This window comes from Cygnus olor, chromosome 10 (assembly GCF_009769625.2).
Source record: "Cygnus olor isolate bCygOlo1 chromosome 10, bCygOlo1.pri.v2, whole genome shotgun sequence".
NCBI lineage: Eukaryota > Metazoa > Chordata > Aves > Anseriformes > Anatidae > Cygnus > Cygnus olor.
In genome coordinates, this window is record NC_049178.1 from 11,678,711 (window position 1) to 11,698,666 (window position 19,956).

Genomic DNA, 19,956 nt, shown 5'->3' on the forward strand with positions numbered 1-19,956 from the left:
TGCACAGCTAGGAGGGCAAAAAGCAAACCCTTGCAGAGATGCTGATTGCTTGTGTATTTAAGCAGCATCCCTGTAAGGCTCTGCTACATTAAAAAAAAAACTCCTGACAAAGTTTGGAGAAAAACTCTGGAGGCCTGCAAAGGGCAGATAACACTTTAGCAAAGGACACTGAGTCCATCAGTGAAGGAATAGCCCCGGTCAACACAAAAATGGGCTTCCCATCAACACAGCACTCCTACCAAGCTGAACGCTGTGGAAGGAGATAAGGGAAAGCACACAGACACATGTTGCAAGCCCTTCAGCCTTGCCATGTGCAACCTTCTCGGCTAGTTGCTGGATTTTAACAAGCAGAAAGAGTTTGTTTCTCCCATCTCTCCCCTCCTGCCCCAGGCTGATTCCCAAACTCTGCCTGTAAACGACAGGCTTTAGCTGGGGGCTGTTGTGAAACAGGGACTGTGCTGCAGCTCCCCCTGCAAAAGGAGTTTCTTTCATTACTTCTGTTTGTCCACAAAGGCAACGTATGTCTAGATCTGTTTTGCTGATGAACTACAAGCTCCAGAGCTACACAGAGCTTTATTGGAGGTCAAGGCTTTGCTTGGCTCTGTTGAGAATATCTGCCCCGAATCAATAGCTCTGGATCCAGAACTGCTGGGAACAGATGCCGTCAGACTACAGAATAACAAGAGAAAAGGACTTTTTGCCCCTCCCAGCTGGAGTGACTCACCTGGATAAGGGCTAAATTGCACGTGGCCATTTTCCATTGCTTCTGAGCATCATCCATCTGTCCAGTGTTAGCCTAGGAATCAAAAGAGACACCCTGAAAACCTGTCCCCGTGGCAAAGGTGGCTGCTGAAGGCAATTTCATCTGGCCCCTGTGGGAAAGGGGCCACTAAAAGCCAGAGAAACAAGGACAAGTCAGCATCTCCCAGCCTTCCCTGCACTCCCCTCTTGAGGCATCTCTAATGTGCTCCCAACCAGCACCCCAGGGGCATCAGAAGCTCACAAGGAAGTGCAGAGGCATTGTAGGGCACCCACCTTAAGACCAAGTGAGCACATTCACCAAATCTCATGCAGACCATACGCTGGACAAATTAAACTGTTTTTCCTCTTTCTGGCCCCCTAAATTGCTCTGCTAAGCTCTAATTTCTCCCAAACAGCTGAAAGCAAACAGAACTGCTTATGGAGATAGGAAACCTTGCTGAGATATCACATCCAGAGAAACAAAAGCTAATGCAGGTCCCAAGAAGCCTCAGGCTACTCCCCCCAAGATGGAATTGCTGGGAAGCCCTGGTTCTCTCAAGGGTCAGTAGCCGCAGAAAAGCAATCCAGTCCCAAAGCTGATAGCTCTGGATCCCTGGCTCTGTCTCCTTCATGTGTCACCAGGCCCTAGATAGGAGCAACTGGCCTCACAGGGATTAATTCACATTCAAAGAGCAGACAGAAATTCTCTGTTCCATTTATAAAATGAGGGCAAATGCATTATTTTAACACTCACACACCGCTAATTTCTACTTAGCAGAAACTGGCTTGTCTCATACACAGAGTAGTTACATAAAAGCAGAATCTCTTGATGCCTCCTGCTAACTCCTTCCCTCCCACTACCACCGCCTTGTTAACACTCACAGCAGTAGACAGCCTGGATGCCAGCGTCATCTCAAGATTACCCTTCAGGCCAACCAAGGCAGGAACCAGGATAAAAACTTCTGTAATCGTCTGAAACACAGCCCAGTGCTAGAAGGGAGAAAACAAAAGAAAAAAACTCAGTTTGTGATGCTGACCACTGCAATGCTGTTGCTTCAGAGCAGAGCAGGTTCCCAACTCGGCCCCTGCTCTACAGGTATCTTCTAGGCACACGTGGGCAGATTCTGCCCGAGGCTGGTTGCACTTCGGGAGTGAAATAAGCAATTTTTAGCTTGCAGGATACTTTCTGATCTCATGTACAACAAAGCACTATCCTAACAGTGTAGAAACCTTCCTAAAGGCAGCAGCAGGTTTTGGAAAGTCACAACTTAAAATGTACCTTTTAGCATTAGCCAACACCATCAGAAATTATTAAGGTTCACAAGCCAAATGAAATGCAGCACGCCCTCCATCCTCTATACTGACACTAGACACAGGAACTCCTGTTGCTATCCAGACTCATGAGAACAAACACAAAGGTCTGGAAATGATCTAACAACAAAAAGTCATGCCTGTCTTTCTTTACCAAATCTCAAACTAAGCATCTAAGACTGGTGGTGGGACTGAAAGACTTTTTTGTATCTCTTCTCCGCAGGCAGTTCCTAAATCTTCCTGTTACCAAGCACACTCCCAGCACAGCTGGAAAAAGGATTTTGAATTAAGATATCCCATAAGCCTGAACTGCTGGGCCAGAATCTTCATTATCATTGCTCCTCTGAAGCTGAACTATACAAAGTTCTTGAATCAGCTGCAACGCTGGAGATGATCTGAAACCTTAAACTCTGTTGATTAACACACATCTTCTCTAGTGTATCTACCACGCGGTGCCTTTCAATATAATTCATTTACCCCCTGTGCGTACAAGGATGTTGCAAAGTCACGCTGTAGCCAGAGAGGCTCACATCAGAATGAAACTGCAGAACAGAGCAGCTCACTGTGAAGTAAAATCAGCCAACCTAACATCTAAGAGCAGAATACAAGAAAAAATAGCAGCTGCAGTGACTGAAGATCCTTCTAATTTATTCTTACCTCTATCACTGGTCAAATTCAGATGTATAAAATAAGCACCCATAAACACGACAAGCATACAGGATAATTCTCCAGTATATTTTCCAGCCTACAATTATCTGCCACAGGGTCCCGAGCTGGAGGGGCTTCTGCGCACTTAGCGCTGCTGGAAGGATTTCTCTTTCATGTACTCGTGCAATCTACCCCCTCCAGCCCATGTGCCATCCTGGGGCAAAAATTTCCACAGCTTAGCTACACATCACGTGAACTTTCATTAATTCTGAACTTGTCACTGGTGAGTTTCATATGGTGGTCCTGAATTCTTGTGCTAGAGGACAAATATGAACAGACCTCTGCCTACCTTCTCCACATCCCTTGGGATTTTGTAAACCTGAATATCCGGGAGGTGAGACAGGCTCAATAGATGTCAACACATTCACCATTCAGCCTGTTGGGAAACATACACAGGGTGTAACGGCTCGGTGTTTTGCTCTGGCTGTGCCCTGAGAAGCTGTGGGAAGCCGGTGGTGTGGCTGTCTGCTGGGAAGACTTAACAGCTTCCTTCTGAGTCAATATGAATGATAGAGGGGTTGAGCCAGCCCCGAGCACGTGGTGCAAGACACCCCTCAGGGGTGCAGATAATAGGCAAAACGTTATTATCAATATGAGGAGGCTTATTTCCTGGCACCGCTGATCTGGAACCTGGCACATTTCAAAATGTTAAAAGTTACCTACTGTGAGTAAGTAACAGACAACACGAGAAGAGTCACCTTATTTGGTACACTGCAATTTTGTTTGGATTTGTTAACATGGAACTTAAATACCTGAGAAAAGGGGCGGACATCTCTTAAAGACTCAAATTGCCCTCTCTCCTATCTCTTTAATTAAGAATAAAAAAAGATCCAAACCCATCTTTGACACCTTCAAAAGAAAGAGGAGAAAAAATAGCTCTTAGCCGCAATGTAAAAAAGCCCAACCATTTAAAATACACAAATGTGCAGGCATTCGTATGTAAGACCTTGCACATTTTGCACATAAAAAGACATAACTATGAAGAAAGAGACAAACTCAACTGTTTATATTTTACACGTAGGTCACCTTTGGGAGATAGGACTTTGTTGTATCAATGTATGCTCCAATCCTTGCGTTAATGATGGATTTTACAGGTCTCAAGCCATCATAAAGGAAGGTTTAGCATGTGAGGTATGATTTTTTCGGGACACTGGCTTATATATAATTCCACTGAAAAGCTTTGAACAACTAATAAAAAAATCACACAACTGTACCAATAAAAACAAAGCTGATTTAATTGCTTCCATTTGAGTCTCATTAGTGACTCACCAAGAGCCTGAGGACAGATTCACACTAATTCATACCACAGCAGTCAGGATTCCATTGTGTTAGAGACTGCAGAAATGCAGAATAAATGGATGGTCCCCGTGCCACTGCTACGCAGGACTGCCAGGAGAAGGAGCAGGTGGATGTGGTGGGTTAGGGCTGTTCAGGCAAGGAGCTGCCAGAACAAGGACAGCTGGATGGAGTCAAGCAGGCATCTCTGTCCTCTGAGGTGAAAACTGGCCTAGATCAAATCCACACAAGGAAACCGAGGGAGAAAGTAACTTTTTTCCCCACTTCACACACCCATAATGGAGTTAGAGCCATAACTCGCAAAGCACGGCACTGAAGAATTTGGACACCCTATGATCCACTGCAGCTGGCCCACCTGATCCTATGATCCCCATGGCAGTTGGATCTGCTCATGGGGTCCCAGAGGGGAAAAGAGGCTGTGATGTACTGAGACTGAGTCTCCCGCTCCAGCCTAACCGCACCATCCCACACTGTGCTGTCCTCATAATCCCAGCCACGTCCTCTGTTACCCCTCCATCCTCCCACAGCAGCAGCTAAGAAACCTCACAGGTTTTCCATTGCCCTGAACAAGTCAACAGAAAGATCAAAAGATCCTGGATTGTAAAACCCAAGCCAATTCAAAATCCCTTTCAATGTTAATCATCCCATGGGCTTCTATCAACAAAGGATAGAAATATCTTATGTCTGTGACTTCTGTTTGGACTGTGTCACGTTGCAGTGGTGTGGAAGGGGAGAATGAAAGGGAAGCTCTCCTTCTGAACTCTCTGGTTTGAAATCTGATCGTCCAGCTTCAACCTGATTCTTCACCTTACTGTAAAACAGTGGGCCAGACACTGGCGGGGTCCCACAAGGTTTGTGCCTCCCCAGCAATGCCAGCCAGCCTGGAATCCAGACCGACCAGCCGGCCAGGGCTCACTGGAGTGGAGGCTGAAGCGGGATCGTTCAGCAAGAAAAGACCCTTGCAGTGATCTTGGTCCTTCACAGAGGCTGCATCCATCATCTGTGCTCCTAAGAAGAGAAAAAGGCAAATGGCTATTGCTTTGGGCATCCTTTTACAGTATGAGAGACCCAAGTTTGAGTTTGATGTCAACTGGGCTGGACAGATCTCTCTTGATTTGATGGATCAGAAATTGCTGAAGTCCTGTAAAGTTTGATGGACACAAATAAGCACTGTCCACTTGGCTCTACAGTTTATAACAATATCAGCTCTGCAAATTATAGAAACAGTCAGACTCCCAGCAGAGCCACTGTATTTCTAAGTAACAAAACAAAGCAGCACCATTAAACTCACACGTATGCTTTAGATACCATCTTGGAGCTTGTCCACACATCTCCCTGTCAAAGGTAGACCTGGAGTTTTCTAAGAATGTTTTGTAGCAACTACACATCGTCCAAAGCATTCCTCAGTCAGATCATCCCCTGAAAAAAGGGCAAATCACAGACTCCTGGACTAGAAAAAAATGTAGTCTCTGCAGTGTGAGCCCTCATGATTGCCACCATGAGTCTCACAATACATGGCCTCATGCAAGCAAACCAAGTCTCAGATTTTAGTTGGACAGGACACCGAGTTTCTAGTTCTCATGCTGCAGGAAAAAAAGCTGAAAATAAGCAGCTCACAGACAAAAAGGCACAGAAAAACAATCCGAATCCTTAAAGGCTAAAATCCCTGGATTTTTCCAACTACCGATTTTGTTTTTAAAAAGAGGGTTGTTGACATCATGTCAGCTTACCTCAATAACATCTCCCCGATGCTGGCTGGGATTCTCAATGCACTAGCTCCCTCCTCTGGGAGCTGATGGCTTCTATTTTAGTATAGTTGGAAACACCTTCACCAAAAAATATACTTCCTATTATTATGCTTCATGCATGACCCCATTTCTAAGAGTCTAGTGAGCAAATACTGCAAAGTGAGCAAAGTAGACCGTGCTCTGGTATTTTAAAAGACACGTGCAATGTAGGTACACAAGGACTGTGTTTTCCATCAGTTTTGCTACAGTCACATTCTTTAACAGAGTCCGCTTCTCAGCAAGTGCATTGGATTTGTTTTAAACAAAGCCCTATTCACCTGCCAAGGGTACGGAACGGGTACGTATGATATCTTTATACTTCTCGGAGGTATCTGGCCAAAGATAACTGCTAAATATTAACATAACATCTTGGGTAGTTTGAGAACTTCTGTAATGCTGCAAGACAGGTCTGTGCCTGAGCGCTGCACAACAAGGTGGAGACAACAAACACAGCATAGCAACAGCTGTGCACTCCAGTTAACCCTTCTTTGATATTCCTCATATTCCCCTTTATTCAACTTCGCTGCCTTCTTTGTTTTTTCCACTGCAAGAAAAAAACAGCAAGGTATTGTCCTTCCAAACACTCAAGTGTCCATATTTAGATCCTGCTGTGGTACGAATGCCAGAGAATCTAATGTACTCCAGTGAGCTCAGACTGCAGGATATATCCCTGGGAAACTCTGCCAGCCTTTTGATTTGTAAATCCACTGGCATTAGATGCCCAAACTAGATCAAATTTTGCATTTCTATTTGTGCCACTGGTACAAAGGAAAGACAGACGGGATAGATTCTGGCTGTGGGCACAAAGGTGTAAATCCAGCACAACTGCTTGGAAGTCGATGGAAGTTACTCCAAATTTACACCCACCTCAGAATCTGGCCAAGAAGCACTAAGTTTGTAGGCAATGCTTATCTTTTCATGCTGGCACGCGTCTCATCACAGTATCTAAATACCTTCTAGACCAAAGATTACATTAGGTTGTTTGCAAAGAACTGAAAACATATAAACTTGCCTCCAAGTGAAACGGGTAGTTAGTAACAACCCTGACCTAGATCTCTTTATCAGACGTTTTTGAAGAAAGAATATCATGCAACAGGGGAATACACTGCAGCCTGATCCCAGCTGCTTCATAGCAGTCATCACCAAAGTGTTTAGCTGGATGCAGTACAGTGAGCACCCAGTCTAAAGCATCAAGAGTGGCGTCAGGCAGCCCCTCTGAAAGCTGCTGTCCCACTTCGCAAGGAGCCCATGCACTGATCTTAAGAAGACAGACAGCATCTCTCTAGCACAGGAAAAGCCCACAGCCATTTGGCTGACCGGCTACCAGGACCACACGCATTAAACACAGCAAACCACAAATACTCAAGGTCAGTGAAGCAGCCCACCCCCTCACTACTGAAGCTGCCTAACCACATGTACCTACTTGAACAACATCCATCAAGAGGCCAGCAGCTACCATGCCCAAGCCAGCCAGAAGGAAGGGCACGAAAATCTGGGAAGCAATGGAGAACGAGGTCTCTGGGAGAAATCCACTGGCTGACCTAGTCAACTTGCAGGTGAAACCACGCAGCTTCTGGCCATGAAAGCACAGCTCCAGTTCTAACTGGGTGACCACCATGGTCGAACACCGTTACCCCATGCTCAGCAGCACAAGTGGAGGGAGATCAGGTCATCACACAGATCCTCCTGGTAGCTCACTCTGAAGTCAAAAGAAATAAGCTTTTCCTTAAACTACAACAACGATGCCAAATCGTTTTATCTTCTCCTCCTCCTAGGAGCGCGTCCAGAGGGTTGCAGCAAGGGTATCCTCCAAAATTGGTTCAGCTGGGTTGAGCCCAGGTGGCAGCAAACCCGACGGACACTATTTCTCCGAGTTACATCCAGGGGGGAATTATAAAAGATAAAAGAAGATTGTAGAGATGTCCGTGGACGAATAGAAACGAGCCCACACCCCATTCAGCTCCCACCAGCTCGGTAAAAACCAGTAAGACCTGCTCAGGCTACAGCACTGAAAGAGTGACAGGTCATGCAAGAATCCTTCAGCGTGCTCAAACGCACTAGTGTCCTTTCTCCTCAGGTTACATTTCTTGTCAGACTGCGGCTTGCCTTTGATACGATGGTTTAATATATAAGCCTGCTGCGAGCCGGCCCCACTTCCCTCACTCCCACCATAAGCAACGTTGAACTTTTCTCGCTGTCCCAAGGCCGAGGAGGTGGGGAGTTAACAGCCAGGATCCGTTTTGCTCTCCTCCAAGGTGAAGAAAGGTCAAGGAAAACATGAGTCGACGTTTCTGCCGGCTGACTATATTATGCAGCTTCCATCCCCGGGCAAGTGACAGTTAAGCCAGCTGGTGAGAGAAGATCTGCCCTTCTAGACCCTGGCCCCTCTCGTCCCCTCCATGGTCTCAACAGGATGTAACGATCGCTCTGTGCCAGCTATACCTCTGAATGACTGGCTTTCAAGGGGGAAAAAAAAACTAGAGAACCAGCCAATAAGCTTCAAAAGCGAACACCCTTATCTGCTGTCATCACTTCAACTTTCTGCTAGTTTGCAAAGGCCGAGATAAGAGTCATAGCCAGAGCTTATTTAAGGTAGCTCCGTAATCTCGCTACTCCACAGGCAAAGGAGAGAAAGGACGAATATTTCCAGGGCATGCCGTGAGCTGGTCTCCCTTCCTGTCCTAGAGCAAAACACCCTGCTTCTGCATACTCCCAGGAAGATACCGTCACTTAGAGAGGGGGTCTCACCCCGAAGTCTCCCTGGTCAAACAGCTGACACAAGCCCAAGAACCAGAGCTGCATCACAGCCACATACAAAGAATTTCTATCCTGCTCAATAAAGACTGCAGTGAACTACTCAGCTCAAAGTCAAGCACGAGGGGAGGGAAGTCTGGGTATTCTGCTGGGGCTCCTTTCCAATAATTAATTTGGGCAAAACTAACTAGAACAGAGGGTGAAAAGGCTTTAAAAACTCAATTTAGGATGAAAGTGTATAGGATTGGCTTAGCAGGTTGGCAGCCGGGCTTTTTCACTATTCAACCGTACGTTCAAACCCAGCTATGCCCTACTGAAAGAAATGAGTGAAAGAAAGCGTTCAGTGGTAGGCATGAAAGATCCAAGTTTCCCAATCCAGTTCAAATTCAATGTTTGAACTGCACTGACTTACTAATACCTGTTGTACTAATCAACCTCCCTGACGCTCTCTGCAAAGAGATGTAAAGATTAATGGCTTGTGGACTCTGCCCCCGTGACTTGGTTCCCAGCCTGCAGCTACGTGCATTAGCAAGGCTGGACAGAACAAGGCATACTTCTGCCTTGTAGATAAACGGAGAACTAAGGACATTCTCAGCCATTTGGATGGTGCATTTCTTTTGGTCTGGTATCACACACAGCAAAGTACCAAGCCTAGTGGGCTGAGGCGGCACAACGCATCTCTCTGCAAGCACAGCAGGGTGGAAAACAAGAGCCCTAGCTACAAAATGGGAAACTCCGTCCTTTCTAGGTTAGTATTTTGGGACAGCCCCTAGAGCCTCCTCCACTCCCAGATAGCTTGGTGTGTACATGTCCACCTCTTTCACCTAACAATAGTCCGGTTAGCTGAAAGCTAAAAAGGGAGTATATTTCAGCTAATCTAACTGGAAAAAAGTCCACAATAGCTGGAAGAGGGAGGTTAATAAAAATCCTGTAATAACCACACATCATCTGACCTCTTTATACCAGCCAGGAACTGGGCAGCGATGGCATGAAGGCGCAGTTCTGGTTAGAAACTCAGAGGCTTCAAGCAAAAAAGAATAAAGGACAAGCTCTGGGCAGCAGCTACACGCTTTTTAAGGTCTGATAACATGCATACCTTATATCACCACATCCATCAACAGGACTGCTGACAGGCAGCAACATTAATGTAAAGGAAATATCAATAAGCTTGAATGACTCAAATGACATTAAAAACACAGCAACAACACATCCTGTTCTAAAGCTTCAACCTGGCAGGGGTTACAAGTTTATCATGCTTCAGCTCTCTCTGTTTCTAAGCAAGCACCATAAAAAGCCTTCGACCGATGAATCAGTGTACAGAAAGGTAATTGGTTCAGGGCACCTGTGCGTGTACACTGGGTCATTTTGTTATGCATTTAAGGAGTCTCTGATAAAGTCTCATGCCATTATTGCCAGCAAAGAGATGTGTCACATTTTCCTAGCAAAGAGATATATCGTATTCGTTGGCAAAGAGACATACCACATCTGAGAAGAAGAAGAGCGTTGCCAAGCAGCCGGAAACAGATTATAACTAGTTGGGGAAAAAAATGCACCTCATGGCTGTAGCATTCTTCGTGGCAAAACCTGGTGAGTGCTCTGCTGCCCTTCTCTGCACATAAATACACCAATACCCCTACTCTCATAAATTAGCCAACAGGTAGCATTGCCCTGGAGCAGCCAAAGCAGAAACAGCCTCTTTGTTGGAGCCCTCATCCTGATCTAGGGCTTCCATCTACTGCTGCAGTTCAAAAAATGGACAGAAAGACAGCAAGTGCCAAGGAATGCAGTTTCAAACGTACCTTATCATCCCTGCAAAGAAGGGACGAGGATACAATGAGCACTCTTACAACACAGCACCAGTAGCAGCAGACAGTGCTAGTCTAACATCTCAGAGCCCTCAAAGGGCAATGCCTTTTGGGGACCCTACGTCCTGGTTGTTGAAGCACCGTCACTCCTGACTCTGCTAGCTCTCCATCAGATCAAGCTGTGTATTATTGCTGTTTCCTACCTTGCTCCTCTGTTCCCCACTTTAGGAAAGGAAAGGGAGGGGGACTGAGAGTAAGTGGTGAGCTGAAAGCAAGTTGCAAGTGCCTGGGGCCCAAAGTCTTGCAGAATCTCCTGTTGCCCCATGGAAACAGCAGCAGGTCTGAGGGCAGGACTGCCTGGTTAAGGGAAGGGCAGTTCCCAGCAGCAGTGATTTCATAATTAGACACATTCAGGTGGTCCACACTTACCCATGAAAAGTCATTTTGCTAATTGCCAAAGGCCTATTTTTCTTATGTGATGTTGCATGGCTTCATTTCCCAGGCTCTAAGCACTAACGTGAATGTTCTTTGTGAGCTCTTTATTTGCATAAAGCAGAAACCAGACTTGCGGTTTCAGAAGAGTAAGAGGTTTGTTTCACATTCTGTTTAAATTAGTGGCCCAATACTTCCTAGAAAAAAAAAAAAGAAAGAAAAAAAAAAACCAACACTCTAAAGGAAAAACACTGAAAGAAAAACAGTCTTCCAAGATCGTAAGTCTATCTGCAATATATTTCTCACTTTAATACCTCACTATGGGAAGTAACATGCATTTAATTTCAGAGACCCATAGGAACGAGCAGGTCTGAACACTCTGAAAAATAAAAATGAAAACCACAAACTTGTGCAAGTCAAGTGTCTGCTTAAGACTCTCAGAACAATGTCTAATGAGACAAAAGTAGTCTGACAAGGGGTTCTGGATTTGAAGTGGTATTTTCTGGAGCAGACATTCTGCTGGCTATTGAGCACATGCTAAGGTCAATTAAGGATACTCTGTTCCTACACTGAAGCCTCTATAGCTCTTCTATCTTAGGGAGATCAGCCTGGGGCTAATAGCAAAAGTACACACCTCCAGATTTGTGAAAGTTATATCAATACAAGCACAGCAGTTTCAGTGTCACTGTATCTGATAACTCAGGGCAGTCTGACCCAACAGCTAGCTAGTTAAATAACACAGGTTAACTAAAAGGCACACGGCAATAAGAGTCACTTAGAGTACAAAGACATAGCAATTTATAATCTGTAAATTAACTACAGCTTTAAACTATCTGAAAGTAGGCGTTCATTGCTGCTTTAAAGCTCTGTATTGCTATGCCATGGGAGGCAAGGTCTGGTCCTGACTGTCACAAAAACAGAGGTCAGACTGGAAGACTGACGACTCAAGGACTTATGTTATTTACTACAAGGCCTTAGAGAAGGATGTGGGGCGCAGCCTGAGCTGGGCTGGATATATGAAGTGTTAGCAGTGCTGGGTCGGCTCTTTGCAGGGGATGCAGGGCTATTTAGAGCCACATCCAGAGCCAGGAGCAATACAGCTGTACCTACTGCAGAAAAGCACTATGCCACCACAGGCCTTGGGGCTGCAACTCAGCCATCCTCCTCTTGGGACCACGTTAAGACCACTGCACAGGACTGCACCTTCCTACTTAGATGGCTCAGCTCCTTTGCAAATTCTTCAGCACCATGGTGTCTATTACATCCAAAACAGAAAAAGGGCCAGAAACACCATATGCTGTCTACTGAGAGCTTCACAAAAGCAGCTATACAATACCTGCCTTGGAAGGACATGTTAGTATGCAAAACTGCTGCACGTTTTCCTTTACTTGCTAACCCCAGAGCAAATCCCCTGCTTCTGAAGTTTCCCACCTATCCCATACCAGGTACATCAGATCAGTTCCTTTCCCTTACCTGAACATAATCCAAAACCATGCCTGCCAAGACCATGCCAAACCCAGCTAGGAGGTACGGCAGGAGCACCTGCAGGCAAATCGCGATGGCTGACTCTTCCCGTGACTTTGCCATGGATGCCTTCTCCTCAGCCAACAGCTTCTGCTGTGTGGGCAGAGAGACATCCTCTGCCTCCTGGCTGCCAAGTCTGCTCTCTCTGTGTTTACCCTTGCTCTTTGCTTTGTGCCTGGATCGCTCTCCATTTCTAGTTCTGCCCTCTTTTCTCCTCTGCCGAGCCTCCTCACCTTTCATGGTGGCTTTCTTGAATCAAGGAGTTTTTCTGAAAAACAAAGTCAGAATCAGTGAGATGACGAAAGGAGGTGCTGGGTGGGTCAGGGACTGGTGACCCTGGCAACTCCACTCCATTAACCTGAAGGCAAACCACCACCTACCCCCAAAACCCTAGATGCTCTGCTAGACTCAGATGCTGGTGCTTAGTTTACCTTCAGTTTGCATTGTGTCAAACCAATCTCTCCTTCCATTACTGCATCTCTCTTCCCAGGCCTGCGTTCACACTGGAGTGCTCGTCGTGCATCCTGACTCCTACTCTGGGGATGCCTGAAAGGATGCGGAGGGTGCTGCAGGCAGTCGGCATGCTGGACCCACCAGTTCTCATAAGGGGGTCATGAGAACTGAGGAGCCCAACAAAATCCAACCCTTTTTAGGATCTGACTAGGAGCAGTTCACACCCTGGCATCCTGCAGTCCAGCAAAAGGTGTAACTCACACCTAGCGTAACAGAGCCAGCTGCCAATCGCTCCCCAATAAGAGGGTAATTCTTTAATCTTCCATCCGATCTGAACACTTTCACTTCCTCTGGCACCTCCTTTGCCACACATGCACGCAGTATGTGACTCACCTACCTACAGAGAACCTGCCATGACCCCAGCAGCATCCTCTGAGAAAAAATAAACATGCAAAATTGTTACCAGTCGCCCTTTTCCTCTCCTCTTGTCTCACTTCTTCACATCACCATTCCTCATCCTGCCTGCCTGGATCGTTCCCCATCGCCTCCCGCCAGCACCCACCGAGGTTAACGCTGCCTGCCTGCTGTTGACCATTTGCAGGACCAAACCCTGCTGCCCAAACCCCAGCCCCGACCCATCCCCTTCCTCGCCCAACATCTGGGCAGCGGAAGGAAACCGCTGGGAGGCCCCAACCGCAGCTGGGCGGCGGAGGAGGGAAGAAGGAAGGCTGGGCAACCCTAAAACCACGCTCTACAGGAGGAGGAAACCCCTGTGTGTGTGTCCCCGTCTCCTTCCCGTCGCTTACCGGCTCCTCGCCCTGCCCGGGGCTCTGCCCTCAGAGGGCCGCGGGAGGCGCCCGCCACGGCTGGGCCGAGACCGCCCTGCGCGGCGGCCGCGGGTTCGAGTCCGGCCCCCGGCGGCTCGGAGGCGGCGCGGCGCCCTGAGTGGCAGCCGCCGGGCCTGCCCCGGCGCCGTGCGTGAGGCGGGGGGGGGGCCGCGCTGCTGCAACCCCCGGGTCGTGTTGTTGGTGGCTGTCCTACGGCCCTGCCTGGCTCACGGAAGGCAGAAGGGGACAGGGCTTGGGGGGAAGGGGGTCGGAGGGCTCCCGGAGCGCCCTCGGGACGTGAGCCCCGCAGGGAAGCGCTCCCCAGGAGGAGCTGCTGCTCCCCGAGCCAGCAGGCTGCTTGAACCCCCGGCTGATCTTATCAGCAAGGGTGAAAACTCCTGAACACAGGAGGAAGAAACCTGAGGCTGCAATTAGGAGTTGAGGAAAGACTTTTCCTCTATTTTCAGTTTTTTCCTGCCCCCCCCCCCCCCCCCCCCAGTTTGGCATTACAACATCTCTCACTTCAAGCTTCCTGTGCAAACGCCTCCACCGCAATCAACAGCGAGACTCCTAGAAACTTGATTTCATCCCCCTCCCCTACTGAACCAACGTTAGAAATGTAATTGCAGCATCCATCACATTTGAGCACATAAATCCCATTACGCACTGAAGTAACTGTACTCGTGCACGGCTCCTGAATCATGCAGCTCAAATTTCCAGAACAATCAAGGATATTAAATCATACCTCAGTACCAGAGCAATGTTATATCCTGCTGAAGTCTCTCAGGTGTGACGCTATGCTAAAGGGCTCCTACTGACAAAATGGTGCCTCTGGGCCTGCAAGCTCTGGGCTCAAAGCAGGGTACACTGAAGGGAGCTGAAGGTTTTTGTAAGTGACAGTAACGAAATGCTGCAGCTGCTGCGTGTTGAGGGTGCGCATTAACTGTTGAATGTCACTGCTGTAACAGCGAGGCTTAAATTTCAGCTCACTTGGTGTAATTTTATGTCTTCCCTTTGCAACCAGTGCTTCCCTGAGAATGGCCAGAAGACAGCGTTTTCCTATGGGAAATAAGAAGGGAAGGGACATCTATCAAAAACCTGCAACCTTGCCAAGACATTTTTAGACCTGTTAAAAATGTATTCTGCTATCACTTTACCCCTGAGCTTCAAAGAAAAATATCTACAGAGCAAGCAGAAATCTCCCTGGGGAAACTGATTGACAAGGGCATTTTGGTAACGGCTCCAGCTGAGGGATCTCCCACCTGGATCCAACCATCAGCTAGCACAGGGGTTCCCGGCACCCTGCCACACCTCATCCTATGTACAAAAACGGATGTAACTGTTTGGCACATGCACCGTGTCCTCGTGTACCAACCTCAAATCTCCAGTGCATCACCACTGGGTACGTACTTGAGAAGGCTGTCTTTCAGCAGCAGCACAGAACTGCATTTCTTGGAAGCGCAGCAGCAGTGTTTAGATACACCCTGGCTTTGACGCAAGGGAACGGCTGCTGGACCTTGACTGCAAACAGAGCTCCTGTGACCTAGGAGCCCGTGAGCTCCCAGATAGGAACAGTTCAGCTGCTCACTGCAGCCTGGGAAGTGCTCAGTGGCATGAAGCTGAGCAGCTTCACGCTAAAATGATTTTCTTCCTCACTCTGCTGCAATTCACGTGTGCTACTTCTCTCTGCTCTCACAGAGGTACAAGTGATATCAGCAGTGTCAAAGGCATTAGGGGACTCATTGCACTTGTTCTTATTTCTCCATAGCGCTTACAAAGACTTTTCTGCAATAAGAAGATAAGTTTCCCTCCTGTCTTCCATGTTGCTTTGCTCCTGGACTTTATTTCCGACAACTATTCCTTCAGCCAAGCAGAGGAGAATTTTACAGCTCTTTCCACTCTTTTGTCCAGACACGACATTTGTTTTTTTACCCAGTTTCCTGTTATAAAATGGCATTTCTTTGATGACTAGGGACTACTGAAGATATTTCTCAACCATAAAGCTTGATTTATGACTTCAATGCAGTTAGCCCCAGCAACAGACTTAGTGTGACTGCCAGGCTGTGCAATGTCCCTTGTCACCACTGCAGTAAGGCTGCTGGTGACTGCTCCATGGCACACTGGGCTGCCGTCCCACCATAGGACATGCTTCTGGACACCCAACAGCTGAGATGCATGAAGAAATGCTCAGTCTAACCTTTCTGCACTGTGAAACACTGTTAGCTATTATGGGTTAAAAGTATCATTTGGAGGTTGGTGTGCAGATAGAAACAGGCAGTACAAAACCAATACATGACATATGCTTAGTGCCTTATAAATCTGGGGTTTGAGAGATGTAAAACACAGCAGGAACTTCCTGGAGTTGGGTGGGTGGGAGAAGGAGACATCTCTCCTCCTTTGCTTTTTTTTCCTTTATGTATGTTTTGATGTCAGTTTTATGGTATGCTAGCCTTCACACACAGTAATTTACAGGTAGCTCAGTTAATTTAGTTTCAGTCTCCATCTCCTTCTCTCTTTTTTTTTTTTTTAAACTGTTTAAAGCACAGATGTTTTGAGCAGCAGTAATACTCCGAGAAATTAAGAGAGCCATCTCCTACCTGCTTTCTCTCCTCACCTTCCCTTGCCATAAGCACCCACCGTGCAGCTACTGCTGTTCTTGGGACAGTCGTTAAGCCAGTTTACAACCCTTCAGAACAACCCTACAGACCTTCATTCAGGTTTCATATACAGAAATCACCCAGTGTAGGAGAGTGAATGTAGCACAAAGACCTGCTTTTTGTGCCCTGGGACACCTCTTACCTTGACCTGCAGTGCTACAGGCCCCTGTTGAACTACTCTGCAGAAGAATAAAGCCAGCCTAAGCCACCATGCTTGCCTGGCACTCTCAGGAGCTGAGGAGAGCTATTTGCACGTGTTCTCCCACATACTAGATTACCAAGGACAAGATATTTATAATGCATGATGCCCTTCTACTCCCAGTCTGCCATTAGATGGCAGCAACTGAATGTGGAATGAGAGCGTGCAGCTCTGCAAGTCCTACTTATCGCACAGCTTGTGCAGGGATTTCAAGCTTTTCACTTCTAGGTCAATGGTTCAAATCTGGCCCAGGTCAGGAGGGGCCAGAGATCTTCACAATCCGACAGCTGCTCAGCCTCCTCTGCGAGAGCGGTTTGCAGGTTTCTGTTTCTAATCTTGTGGATGAGTGTCTGTCTCATCACTGGTACTAACTGGCACCTCCACTTGATGCATAACAAAGAGGTGGAAGATGCTCCAAAAAGACCGAATTCTCCTCCCGTGCTCTAGACAATTCGACAAAGGGATCTTGTGCATCTCGGAGCACAAGCCTACCCTCAGTAACAAAGCCAGAAGAATGCATTGGCTCTGTTCCCTCTGCGAGTAAATAACTGCCCAAAATGATCTCATTCCGGACAGGAGTGTGACAGTTGGGGTCTTTCAGCAGATAAAATTAATTTGTTATTAATTTAGGATATGATATTCAGATAGACTAATGATGGCGCAATGAAATCCCATCAAACATGTTGTAACACATGTTATTTACAGCCTCTGTAACTGCAGGGACAAACTCCATCCAGAATTGCCTTACAAGGTGACCTAATCTGGAAAAGAAAACCTAGAGAATTTTCTCACATTAGAAGATACCTCACTGTGACTCCTTCCCTTACAATTTTAAAACCCTGTGAGGGACTGGAGCAACTGATACTCTCCAGAGAAATCCATGAGATAAAAAATGAGCCTAGCGAGCATGTGATTGTGATATAGTTCAAGCCTGCATGTGTATCACTCAGCTCGTTCTGTTAAGATTTGAGAAGCATGTCACTACGTAAATCCCTTTGGGCAGCTGGGCACCCCTCCAATGCGCAGATTTCCCTTGCTGCTAATGAATCAGCCTCTTTTGCTAACTTACCTCCAAAGCTCGTTTACTTGGAAACCAAGGGAGCTTAGGGAACAGGGCCCTCTCCGTGCATAACAATGACCTATTTTAGATACTTCTCCTCACGCCGTCACGGAGAAGGGGCAGCAAGAGAGTGCTTCTATCCAAGAGGCATTTCCTGGAATAGGTCCTAAACAATGTCAGGCCATTTCCATTTTGAGACCTGACATTTCGTGGTGCCAATGCCTCCACACAACAGAAAATGCCAGTGAGAGTCAGGGATGGGATCCAGCTGCCTCATTCCAAGAACGCACACCCAGGTTCCTCAGCACACGTGGCTGTTATTCTCACAAACAGCCCCTTTCCATGGAAGCTGATAACATAAAATGGGAACGCTCCCAGTGCAGAATGTCAGAGGAGACCAAGGGTATGTTTTCTACCTCCAGGCATGTTTACATTGCTAGGCTTTCTCAGTCAACATGAGCAATACAGCATGGGAAACAGACGCATGCATCATGGAATCTGTCCTTTCCCAAGCCCTGTGCTGCTAGACTGTTTCGCGTGGCTGAATTAGCTGGTATAGCTCTGCATGACGCTTCAGGAAAGACATACCTTGTGCCTCAGGAGGGAATGCTTGACAAGAGGAAATGTTTCATGTATCATCTCCTCTCTTAAGACGTGGGCAACTGCATATGCCTGGGAAGAAGCAAAATCTTTTGTGGTTTTTCCACAGATAGCTTCCTGAGGGAAAATCAAAAGAAAAAGTACACTGTAACGCATGTGTTGTATAGTACTTTTAACCCAAATCTCAGCAGCCTGAGCATAAGGCTCAGATCCCAGGCTAGAACCCACTGGTTTCAGTCCATCTTTGGCTGATTCCTGGGAACGCCAGAAGGGACTGGCCTTATCCTGTGTGACTCAGCGGACATGGTACAACTTTAGAACTGCAGCATTTCTGTTACAAAAGTACCTGACCTACATAAAAACAGCCAGTGATGGTGGAGAATCAGCCACAAGGGTTAAGAACTCATCCAGTGTACATTGCTTTATGAGGCTGAAGTTGTCTGGCTTCAGCTTTTAGCCCCTGGATGCGCTCACATCTTTATTACTAAGTTCTTTTCCAAATTACCCTTTCTCTTCTTACGGTTCTCCTCAAGTCCCCCACCTTTAGGCAGGCAGATAAGCTCCCAAAAGTTTCCAAACAGCGTACTACTGAATGGGGCTCAATATTGGGCAATAGCACTGAATGTGGATAAAACCGAACCTTTCTGTGCCAGCAGAAGACTCCATCAATCCAGTGACCACTGTAGCGCTTCTGGACCTCTAGAGACCAGCACATTGTTCTGTGAGGTTTCATAACTGAAATGTGCTGTGGTTGCATGTTTGACAGGAGACCAGTGTATCACAGTGCCACTGTCAGCCAGTCAATAGATTGCTGCCTGTAAGCTGTCAACCCTACTGGATACTAGGCTAATTTAAAGGGATTTGTGGTTCTTAAATAAACCTTCACTGCTACTGGTTGCCCTATTATTTTCATTCATGAGTCACCTGTAAGCTCTTCCATTATTTTGACTAATGATACTTCATCAGCTCTCTTAAATGCTGGCATACAGTGCAGCTTTCTTCCCATTCTCCTGGAACTTCCCAGTTATTTGCTGCTCCCGCAGGGTCCATTTCTTACCACCACTGACAGTTAAGGCTACTGAGTAAGACAAGAAAGAAAAAGAAAAAACAGAGTTTTCCTATCTACCAAGGGGCAGCTACTCAGGCTACATCACCTCCCAAACATTAATGGTGCTAACCAACTATGCTCTGTTCACTTAATGCAATTTTAACTATTAAAAAGGAACATTGTTCCTGACCCCTGAAAATTAGTAGGATATCATGATGAATGAGTACTCGTAGCCATCTCAGCATGCTTAGTTTAACATAACTGCATCTACGCCAAGAAACAAGATGGCTGTATTTACGCGGAGCACTCATATCAATTCCCTGTAGTGCACATCAGAACACTAGGCAAAAGCTGGCACTACTCAGTCTTTCTGTGGTTCTTGGTTTGTAGTGACCACTTCAAGATAATTTGCAGAACCATTCAAGAATGTGTGACACCCAAACTGTCTTGATGCAGGACACAGCCCTGTGAGTGGTAAATCTCATCTCTGATTTCTTAGGTGCTTTGAGTATGAGGGAGATGACAGTAAGAAATCTTTCTGTTGGGATAGAGCAGCTCCAAAAGTAGGTAAAGGGAGCATCATCTCTACCGTTCAGTTCTGCCTGGGAGTGATTTCTTAAAGTAAGGTAGTGATCCTTTTACTGTATTTTTATTTTATTTTTTGTTACTGTTAAAATAAACCACCTTTCAAAAACACTCAGTCCTGCAGAGAATGTTTGGCACTGCTAAATGTATTTGGAGACAAGTCATTGCT

The 19,956-nt window shown here is 46.6% G+C and overlaps 1 protein-coding gene across 14 annotated transcripts in view; it reads right to left on the bottom strand.

Annotated features, from left to right (window-relative positions):
* The window catches only part of SLC41A3 (solute carrier family 41 member 3), a 120,741-nt gene that overhangs the window by 11,861 nt on the left and 88,924 nt on the right, over positions 1 to 19,956 (bottom strand). For 2 of the 14 annotated variants that reach the window (XM_040569156.1, XM_040569159.1), the window contains 3 exons: positions 12,308 to 12,626; positions 1,624 to 1,731; positions 725 to 796 (listed from right to left, as the gene is read on the bottom strand). In XM_040569156.1, the coding sequence (XP_040425090.1) occupies positions 725 to 796; positions 1,624 to 1,731; positions 12,308 to 12,598 (471 nt within the window). In that variant the 5' untranslated portion in view covers positions 12,599 to 12,626. Of the gene's footprint in view, positions 1 to 724; positions 797 to 1,623; positions 1,732 to 3,049; positions 3,147 to 7,266; positions 8,303 to 10,831; positions 11,032 to 12,307; positions 12,627 to 12,789; positions 13,244 to 13,274; positions 13,391 to 13,462; positions 13,562 to 13,617; positions 13,775 to 14,383; positions 14,399 to 18,142; positions 18,255 to 19,956 lie in introns of those variants that run through there. The other 12 variants (XM_040569154.1, XM_040569157.1, XM_040569153.1 and 9 more) reach the window with 12 other exon arrangements.